Source organism: Enoplosus armatus, chromosome 6 (assembly GCF_043641665.1).
Source record: "Enoplosus armatus isolate fEnoArm2 chromosome 6, fEnoArm2.hap1, whole genome shotgun sequence".
NCBI classification, from domain to species: Eukaryota; Metazoa; Chordata; class Actinopteri; order Centrarchiformes; family Enoplosidae; genus Enoplosus; species Enoplosus armatus.
The window spans coordinates 22,679,761-22,690,536 of NC_092185.1; the positions used below are offsets into that span (position 1 = coordinate 22,679,761).

General features: G+C 44.4%; 1 protein-coding gene across 2 annotated transcripts; it reads right to left on the reverse strand.

Annotated features, from left to right (window-relative positions):
• Window positions 1–4,327: 4,327 nt before the first annotated feature.
• On the reverse strand, window positions 4,328–8,776 carry pskh1 (protein serine kinase H1). Of its 2 annotated transcripts, XM_070907726.1 has the most exons (4): window positions 8,708–8,776; window positions 8,236–8,293; window positions 7,370–8,202; window positions 4,328–4,636 (listed from the first exon to the last, which is right to left on the reverse strand). In XM_070907726.1, exons 1-4 carry the CDS (start codon window positions 8,774–8,776, stop codon window positions 4,328–4,330), a joined length of 1,269 nt encoding a protein of 422 aa, XP_070763827.1. The 2 variants fall into 2 exon arrangements, with proteins under 2 accessions (XP_070763827.1, XP_070763826.1); XM_070907725.1 differs by having other exon boundaries at window positions 7,370–8,293.
• Between the last annotated feature and the right edge of the window lie 2,000 nt (window positions 8,777–10,776).

A 10,776-nucleotide genomic window follows, 5' to 3' on the forward strand; every position in this document is an offset into this window, starting at 1 on the left:
AGAGGCACCTTTGATCATAGTGCGTGAAGCTTTGTATCAAACCTGGCAACCCACAAGGCCGCCTGTAGTAGTCTAAGCCTTCACGGTCATGCTGCGGTTCTGCCAGCAGAGGGCGCTGTTTACCGTCAGAACAGAGGACTGTCGACGGACATCGCACTAGTACCAGAGACAGTTTAGAAAGTTATAGAGTTGTTATAAAGTATCTTTGCTAGTACTTAACCCCAACCCTAACCCTAACCCAGATGCAGTATGGCACAGCTGCACAATAGCTTGTAATACTTCAACTATAACTTTAACGTTTAAGTAGTCAGACATTTAAATGGATCTTGTACTGTCCCAAGTGGCTAAGATACAATCAAACACAGTGGGACTCTTTGAGCAGTTTGGTGTTTTCATTGTCATTCAGCCTCACTTTAGGTAATGTGTATTCCAAAAATGGTTGATAGCTCAGTAGATTTCAACAATCAAAAGAAAAGCCATATGCTGTTAGCTGTCTAGCGTTTTGAGTTTTGATTATCAATTAAAGCATATAAATGAAATTTCAATACATTTTATTTCTATTACAAAAAAATGTGGAAATGTATAAAATCCTTAAAGAAAAAGACAACTGATGTACACAGTTGTGTTTCAGCTTTATAACACATCATGGTAAATGTGCAGAGGTGGAAGAAGGAATAACAAATGTTACCAATTAACCTGAAAACAGCCACAGTTTGTGCTAGAACTAATATGTCGTCTTGTTGTGCACGCTGACTCATCAGCTTGCACATAAACTGCTGTGATCTGTCAAACCAATCACAGACGAGCCTGCTGCCTCTCCCTGGGATCTGTGCTAAAATCCAAACGCAATCCAGCCAGTCAGGTTCGAGTGTTTTTATTGGCACATACAACTCACCGTTTAACAAAAAAAAAAAAAAACGTTAATGGTAGAAGAATCAAAGTGTTATCATTCATTTAGACACGCAATAACAAAAGATGAACAACTGTTTTCAGGCAACAGCGTTGAGTTGGCTACTTCATTTAGGACGAAAGCATTTATATAAAAATCACACAGATATATAAAAAAACATGACAGGAAACACGTCTACAAATGTGCTGACATTCTGCAAAACGGCTAATGAACTGATTTGGTTATTCATTGAACTTGGTATACAAAAGGCACTCAACAATGTTGCTGACTAATTCAACCACAGCAATTCCTTTGAGTCCAAATGATTACTTTGAGACTGTGAGTCTTTGAGCTGAGATTTTAGAACAGGTTAAAAATGTTTCTTTCACATAGATGCTATGCTCTAGGAGCAATCAGAACTAAGGCCACCTCATTGTGCTGTTGGTTGCAGAAAGTATGACACCTTAAAGTGATACTTAACCCAAAATATGATCTGACCACAGCTGTTTTCTCTGTGAAGAAATCAACTACAGACTTTTAAAATGCACCTTTTCAAGCCTACCGAGTGTGTTTGATATCAAGAAGACGCATTTTGGGTGGAGTATCTCTCAAAATATGAACATTTGAATGTACCAATACCAGTTCCAATGTTAGCCTCACTTTTTAAGCACTTAAGTCCCACCAAGAGGTGTGAGTTCAGGACAGATAACAGCCGTAGGACAAAGGAGTACAAGCTTTTAAATCTGACTTGCATCAAGAAGAATGGAAAGAGTAGCGTCAGAAAGATGACAGAGCACCCTGGAACAAGCAAAGGACAAAAGACAAAAAGAAAGGAAAAACTGAGGTCAGCTGACATGGCTCGGTTAGGTTTCCAGTATGTGTTAAATAGTTCACAACAGCAACTTTAAAAGTCTGGAGTAGATCACAGCAAAATGCTCATATAAAGAAGAAAAGACCACACTGTAGCAACTGATTTACAACGAAGGGACAAAATATGTAACAACGCAGTGAACAGGTCCGTTGAGGAGAAAGACTGCAATTGTAAAAACTAACAAAATTCAATTCAACTGTATGGAAGAAGTGCTTCGCCAGCTTAAAGTGGGAACAAAGGCAAAATAGGCAAATAATCCCCAACTATTTTTCTGTCGTCGTGCTATCTGGGAAATCAAATATCCCATCATTTTGACCAAGTTGGGGGCGAACCACTTGCAATCAATCATTTAAGCATGGATATGATGGCATTCATTATTCAGTTCACGTGGCCTTTCAGCAAGTGACTTTACTGTAACACAGCCTTTTACCATTTAAACTATACCACATTACAAAAACCAAAGTCCCTAGTCTCATTTCAGATTACTGCTATCATCTCAGCGGCTCTGAGTAATGCAGTAGTCACAGAGCCTTATAAGGTCATTGACACACATGATAGGTGTTGGACTGCGTTGGACTAGTTATGATTCAGACTGAAAAAGGCAGAACTAAGATCTATTGATCTTTTACTTATCAGTGTGGTGTATCTGATGAACTGGGGTTCACCTCTAAGCAAGCCTTTGGAATTTATTCAGATTTAAGTGCACTTACAGACAAAGGGTAACCTTTCCAAAATTAAGAAAACGTATGCATAAGATTGCATGTGCTCGGTTTGTAATTCAGAATCTTTCATTCAAGTCATATATACTAATGGTCATTTCATTCACCTCTACGTGCTCCTCATCATCTTCACTGGTTTCCTTCATTTTGGTCATGAGACTAGTACACAAATTTAGGACGGCTGTTTTTCTGCAGACTCCCCACTCCCCAAAATGCTAGTTAGCCTCTGTTCCACTAGCAGAGTCATGTTCCCGGGACTTCCTCTCCACATGTCGTGCTAATGCTTTTATCTTTTACCTTTATTTTTACATGTTTGTTGTCAAAACAATAGCACCATCAGACCACGGCAAATTCCTTATAATGTATGTTACTTGGCAATAAACAGTTTCTGATTCTGATTCTGAATGCGTATCTGCTACCCCTTTCAATGGCTAGTTGAAGTTTGAACACTTTGTCGTTTTAGAAAAAGAAATAATTACAACTACTGTGACAGCATGCGCATGGCTGATACTGGTGGGATATGTTGCTGTTGAATGCTAACGGAACAGAGGCTAGCTTGGAGAGGACTTTAGTTGGGTTGCACCAGCTATTAGCTAAGTCATTAGCTAACTGCTAGCTAGTTTCAACAAGTGATTTACTAGAGCAGGTTGTACCATTAAGCTTGTCGAAGCTTATATAATGTGCATGGAAACAGGAAGTCACCGTAGCATCAAAAGCTGTAGCATAACTTCCAAAAATGAAAAATGTTTTAGGCGGCAAACATAAACTGATGTTAATTTGTCAAATGCAATTTGAAGTCTTCCCAGTTAACTACGGTTAAGTTGTAGTAGTTCATATTTAGTAACAACTCATTTCTATGTAAGAACTTGTTTATGAGCTGCAGCCTGTTCTAATTAAGCACGCGTGCTATAACGAAGCCAAGTCTGAACTTAACAAGAGCCGGTGCAACCAGCAGCAGTGAATCTATTGATCTATAAACATCTTTGGGAGCGGTGCTGCGTGGCCTGTTGTCGAATACAATGCATTAAAGATTTAACACTGACACAAAACAGCTTCACAATCTTTTGACAGCTTTAGAACAATGATATTAACAGAGCAGTAATGGCAAGATTAGATGAGCTTAAAATTGACTAATAAAAAATACGCCTTCATTTTGACCTCCAAGGGTGTGGTTTTGGTGCAGTGTTTCCATTACCCACATCTTAAGACAAGGTCTGTACAATTAGTACAATAATAAATTCACAGCAATTTTCAATCAGGAATGAGCGAGGGCAATTGCCCTCTTCTTAAAGTATTCCTTTCTTCTTAGAAACTTCAGTACCCAGAACTCTGTTCAACAGATCCTCGTGGAAGGTCATTATCCAGTGACCATTTGAATGGAGACTAATAATCATGTCAACAATAATAAATAAATATGTAGAGACACAGGGATCGAAAGAACAAAAGCAAAAAGGAGTGGAAGGCACCATCCTGCCCGAGAAAAAGAGAAGGAATGGATGGAGAGATGATGTAACCTTTTGGGTTCAGAACTTTACTGGTCTGTCCTTTTCTGTGCTCATCAGGAGACACGCTGCCAAAGGAATTCATAGATTACATTGTCTTCATGATCACTTGTTCAATAGTCAGAACTGGCAGCAGTTTTCAACCTTCATTCTACTTTTGCTGGTAGCCATGGATTGAGTCAAGTCATTGTCCTCTTTTTTTTTTTTAAGGCAATGTTTTGGGACTCTAACGTCGGCAGCAACTTTCGCATGGTGGTAGCCATTGTAAAAGTTCAGTCACTGAAGTGCTGTTTCCCCCAAGAGTATCAGGTCCGCTACGGTCGTTGGCTCTCATGGCCCCCCCGTTTCAGCCATTGTACTGCTGCTGATAGCGACGGTTGAGCTCGCGCAGCTCCTTCTCCCGCACCCGCCGGGCTTTGTTGGATTTGGTGGAGCGAGTGGACTGGGCCGACTTGGTGCTGTGGCAGCGTGAAGACGCCCGCTTCAGGAGGTTCTGAGATATACAGCGCTGAAGGTTCTTCATGGAGGAGGCGGCGGCCATGCTGACGACCCAGGGGTGCTTGAGGGCCTGGCCTGCTGTGAGCCGCTCGCTGGGGTCCACCGTTAGAATCCGCTCCACGAAGTCTTTGGCCAGGTTGGACACGCTGGGCCACGGCTGGAGAGGGGAGACAAGACTGTAATTAAAACTGTACACTGTGCATTTCAGTACAATGTCTGTACTCTATATAGTCTAAACCACTGTGCTCTTTCTGCTATAAAAGTCAAAATGTCTAATCTGACAATACCTGAGGAATACAAAGGAGAAAACACTCAAGAATAAAGTGAGAGAGAGAAGGAAGTAATAAGAGGCCTACCATGGAAATGTGTTTAACTCTGAGCACATCCAACATTCACAGCGAAGCTCAAACATCCAAGTGAAGCAACAATAAACAAACCACTTTTTTTGAGTGGAGGGGGGGCTTTAAGTAATTGTGTAAAAGTGTATAGTTTGTTTGGCAACAGTAGAGCTTTGTCCCCTGGACACAAGAGGGCAGCAGAGTGATATAAAGCTGAGACTGTCGACGACAGAGTAAGGACAGTACTTTGAGCTCTGATCGGACAAAAAGCTCGCTTATTTGACCACGTTAGGTGTTTGATTTATTCCACTCGATGTGATAATGAGTCTTCTTGGTCCTCTGATATTGTCAGACTCAATCACGGGTGTGGGGTAGTGAATTTGACGTTCTTCCGCCTGTTTGTTTCCATGTGAAATAAAACGTCCTTTAAAGCAAACGCTCTTGACAACTGCTCTCGACTCTCTCTCTGAGACACGCGCTCTCTTCAGTATGAGTGACTGGTAGTGAGTCAAACTCTACCCCCTACTTAGACAGGAATTGGGAATATCAACGCAGCATGCCACAGTTTGTACATGATGTCCTGCTTGGCTACCAGCTGTGTTTTCAGTCTCCCAGTAGACAGCATACCCCCCCCCCCCACCCCACCCCCACCCTGCACACAGCAGGTAAATCACCAGTGTTGGCTAAAGATGCATGACACATATATAACCCTCAGACACACATTTCTCCTCCCCCTACAACAATGTCCGGGCTGTGAGATCTAGTTCTTGGACTGCAGCTGTAAATGTGAACATTATTTATCACAGCTGTAAAGACACATGTTTCCATGGGAAGTGCATTTAAGTCTGCCCCACCTCTCATTTACCCTCAGGACCGGGCTTCCTTAAGTTCTCTGCCACGCTGTAAAACACAAGTTATCAATGCACAAGCGTCACACAGCAGAGCATATATTTATGTTTTGGCATTATTTTATAGCGACAGACAGGAGACGTGGTGACAACAGAAAGGTATATGACCTGCAGCAAACATCGCAGTTCTATGGCATGCATCTGAAAGCGTTCATTTTAACCAAGAATCAACACTAATACCAAAAAGGGACTATACTGCTTGGAATTGTTTTGTCCAAAACCCAAAGATATTCAATGCACAATGAAATAAAACAGAGGGAAATGTTGTTTTCAGCTGCAGCAGGCAGCTGTTTTCAGTGGGGAAAGGTCTGATAAAACCACCGTACACCACCTGCCCAGCACCAGCGGACAGATTAAGTTAGCGACTAGCTGGCGAGCATAGTGGAGCATTTAGCTGCAAAACAGACGGAGACCAAAACCAGGACTAAAAGAGAGAGAACACTGGACTTACAGTCACCGGCTGGCTGTAAACCACATATGAATGCTCATGTCGTTCTGTATCAGCTGGATGTGTAAATAGGCAACAAGTTGGCTAACAACTTCGCCATATCAACTTAAAAGGTTGGAATACGTCAGGGTTGTGATTACAGCTCGTTTCTGCTGCTGCCAAGTAGCCAAAAATATCGGTTATTGCAGCTTTAAGGGGCACGGCATTGAACTTGGATCCTTGGAAGCTACAACGCGGCGTGCTAACACATCTGCTCACAAACCTGTCATATCAAGCCACCATTTCGCCCTGTTGTTTTTTTCAAACAGAAAAGTCAACTTTCATGTTGACAGAGAATAATGACTGCTCTGTCGTTACTCCCGTGGGAACCCTTCTTCCTTTTTAACACTTACAGCCTTTTATGTGACGCCTAAAACCACAACATCAACTCAATAGCCAGGTCATCCTAAAAAGGCGTAATGGTTGATTCCAGCGAAAAGCTCTCCCGCTAAATCCAGGAAAGAGTTGCTGGACAGACCTAGTGCTCATCCAGCACCTCTGCTACAGTACTGCAGACCTCAGCTAAAATATGGGCTCCCTGGAAGTGATTTAATTTATTAAATAGTGTCGGATCTGACCTTGGGTCACCTGTCAGACACGTGACAAGTTAAAATCTGGACGCATCCCCAGAAAACCGAGATGATTCAACTGCTCTTCATTAAATATTACAAAAGCTATTATTTGCGCCGGAGCGGCTGTATGCGGGGCAAACATTAACCAAGGGCCCCTTTTGTAAAGCTCACTGGCAACGTAAACATCCCACGCTGTGAAACAAAGGAACGGAGCAACTCAGCATTCTTCCAACTCGAGACACAGACGGTGCATAAATTATTGGGCACACATACACATACTTAAGAGGGGGGGGCATATTGACTCAGGGAGGACAAATAAATGACAGCCAGTGTGGCCAGGTAAAAGGTAAGTGGCAGTATGTGGACGGGAACTGGGAGGTGAGAAGTGCAAAGGGTTAGGGGTGTGAAAGTGTGTGTCTGTGTTGAACCATGTCACCTCATAAGACAAACTTCTTGGAAAATCTGTTGACAAAGCCTCATGCGGTGTGAGGAATGTATTCCAAATATGGGTGAAGTCTGCTAGGGTGTGTGTGTGTGTGTGTGTGTGTGTGTGAGCTAAAGTGTGTACGAGATCTAACTCCTCACCTCTCCAGAGAAGCTGTACTTCCCCTTGAGGATCTGCCGGTAGAGCCTCATGCGGTTGTCGTCTTCGAAGGGCATGGTTCCGCTCAGCAGGATGTACGATATCACCCCCAGCGCCCACATGTCCACAGCGTTCGTGTAGGGCTTCCTCACCAGGATCTCGGGGGCGATGTACTCGGGCGTGCCGCAGGTGGTCTTCATCAGACACTCGTCCCCCTTCTTCCTGCTACTGGCCAAACCGAAGTCGGTGATGATGATCTTGGAATCGGCCCCGGGGTGGTAGTAGAGCAGGTTCTCTGGCTTCAGGTCTCGGTGAGTGATCCCCAAAGTGTGGAGATACTTGACGCCGTCCAGCACCATCTGCAGCACCCGCGTGGCGTCCCGCTCGGTGAAGGAGCCGCGGGCAATGATCCGGTCAAAGAGCTCTCCTCCAGTGGCCAGCTCCATCACCATGTAGACACGTTCCGTCGTCTCGAAGACCTCCATCAGCTGGATTATATTGGTGTGACGAACGCGCCGCAGTACGCACAGCTCTGACTCGCACACCTCCCTCCCCTCCCGGTACCGGGTCTCGATCATCTTGATGGCGTACGGCTGCCGCGTGCTCTTGTGCTCCACGCGAACGACCCGGCTGAAACTCCCGCGGCCGATCAGAGCTTTGATGTCATACTTGGCTGTGACCCGGGGGTCAAACTTGGCTCGATATTTTGCCACCTTCTTCCGCTGAGGGTCCGACAGTTCGGATGGGTCCTTAGGGGGCTGAGCGGAAGCGGTGGGAGTGGCAGCTTGGGCCTGGGCCTGATACGGGGAGGTGGAGTCAGCCTTGTCACCTCCCCCTCCACCGGCCACACCCGTCTTGCTCCTAGTACCATCCCCTCGTATGAAGTGCTTATAAATATCTGTCTGAGGAGGTTGGGGAGGATCAACCTGAAAAATACAGGAGAACAGTTCATCACAGACGCAAGTTGCAAACCAGAGTAGAACAACAAAAGATTAAATACCTGTCATGTGTAAAAACACTGACGCACTGATGTATAGCTTCTTAGTCTATACTTGGTATAGCCCGACTGATATTGGATTGTTGAAGCCAATACTGATATCGATATTTGGGAGTTTAAATGGTAATTATTTTCTACATAAAAACATGACATAAACTAATAATCATAATAATAGCATAATAATAAGAATATTATTTAATATTATCAATATTTCTACTGGTAGTAGTGCACATAGTGTAGCAGTGATGGTACTACTGCTGCTGATAAGAATAGTAACGGTATCTCTGGGGGATAACAACAGTATAACACAACAGTACAACAGTAACAACTTTGTCCTACTGACCTTTTTGACCAGGTCCAACTGAACATCCCCTGGAGGCTCAGGGAGGACCTTACTGTTCCTGCACCCCATCACATCACCTTGGGCCACTGCCCAGCCAGCCACACAGGCCACCAGGAGCCCTGCCTCATCACCGCAACAGCTGATTCAACACAGTCAGGGCATCCAACATCCAGGCTGCACCCAGACTCAGACAGAGGGTTCATGAATAAAGCCGATTACACCCACTCAAGCCCCAAAGAGCTGGCATCAGCCGTCACAGTTCATGAATACACCTGATACATCCACTTCAGTCCAGTTTAAAAAGTCCAAGAGTTCATGAATATATTTTTGGCAAGCACGTTGTGTGTCTCGGCTCCATCAGCAAGTACTGTGCTACTGCTTGTCTTTCTGTAACAATATTCTTTTACAGGCCTGTGCCGCTCACACAGCCAGGCTGCACAGCAGGCAGGCAGGGGGTACCCTCGAGCCCCTTATAGAACCTACCAGGGCCCCATCTCAGATGGCGTAATGTGTTGAAGGTTCGAGAGGAAATTGCACAAGTATAGTTAGTATGGATGTTCATGACATAAAAATGATTGATGGGGGCAGGGGAGGGAGAGGGGAGCTCTGAAACAAGTTTAAGTGCGGTTTGCCTTTAGGAGAAATGCAGAAAGATTCAGGCAGAGCTTCCACCGAAAATAAGATCATCAACTCTGCTCCGATTCCATTGGGAAGAAGCTGCAATGTCAGCAGCGGCCTCGCCGCAGATAAAGCAGCTCCCCTGGAGAATCACAGGCTGCAGAACAGCAGAGGGACGCCCTGAAATGCAGAACACAAAAGTGACACATGAATGTCTCGTGATTATGGTTAGGCTCACCAAACACATGGGCACCCCGTCTGAGTATATGCTGCCATGAGGGGGGGGGGGGCAGCTTTCATCCAGGCCAAACCACTCAAAGGCAGGACTGACCTAAACAGATTGATGAGTTTAGTACTTAAGTCACACACACCATTTTTTCATGTGTGTGTGGAAGTTGCGTGATGAGGCCATATTGTGAAACTTTCAGCCAAAACATGATTACAGCTCTCCAGACATGTTTTGAAATGGCCAAGAAAACAAGGGACAGCTTCGCCATTGTGGGAAATAGCTGCACCATCACAGATGGTCACTTATATCCGAGTGTTGGAAGTCTGCTTGATATGCTGTTAAAAGTTTCCAGTACAAAATGTTTATCAACTTTTTTTTCTCTTAAAACAACAGAAAATGAGCTGGAAACATCCCTAAAAAGACATTTCAAAGTACTGTACACGCCGAAGAAACCATGACACATCCATACATTCATATCAGAAATTTAATGTACAAGTTTAGTTGAGATGTAAAAAGAAAAAAATGGCCAGGCCTTTCTCATGTCAATGTTTTCTTTAGCCAAAAACACAGTTGACCGTTATTTTTCGGCAACACTTGGGTTAACGCCAGGACAGTGTCTCATAAACCTCCGAAAACAACCCGGCGACATTTTAAGTGCAAAAATGACTTTCTCACCTCATTACTTATCCGAGACAGCGAAGTGTCTGAGCATGCTAGCTAGCCTGCTAGCAGCAGGGCAGGACTCCCAACTTTGCCAAATCCAGCCTCCTCACCCCACTCTCACTCAGCTGGACTCTCCATTTTCACCTCGTACTTTCCCAACTTTATTCCCGAGGACAAACAAGTCAAATCCGCCACTTCCCTTGTTGGCAACATTTTGTGTCAACTCCGGACTTTCATGGCTTGCTTCGGAGATGTTTCAAGTGTGAAGGGACAGTGCGAAAACATGCAAGGTTGCCCCGTCGGCTTGCTTCGCTGAACGGTGTTTTTCGACCGGGACCACCTTCCCACAGCCAGGGAGAAGCGGCAAGAGACGTAACGCGACCCAGCTGTTCCGGTTTACATTTTCAAAGTAAAACGCTCGCAGTGAGACTTCTTCGCAAGGATTTTATGTGGAACGAAATGGTTTTCTTCAAGGAGAAAGCAAACCAAAACACTAAAGATACACACTTAAAATGAAAAGTCACATTAGTGAGGAGGCCGAACTACCAACAGGGCAAAG

Coding starts and splice junctions, on each gene's coding strand:
- pskh1 (XM_070907725.1), bottom strand. CDS start 8,776: ATGGGGTGCAGGAACAGTAAGGTCCTCCCTGAGCCTCCAGGGGATGTT. Junction 8,294..8,707: donor AGTTGGACCTGGTCAAAAAG/GTCAGTAGGACA, acceptor TGTATTTTTCAG/GTTGATCCTCCCCAACCTCC. Junction 4,637..7,369: donor AGTACAGCTTCTCTGGAGAG/GTGAGGAGTTAG, acceptor TCCCCTCTCCAG/CCGTGGCCCAGCGTGTCCAA.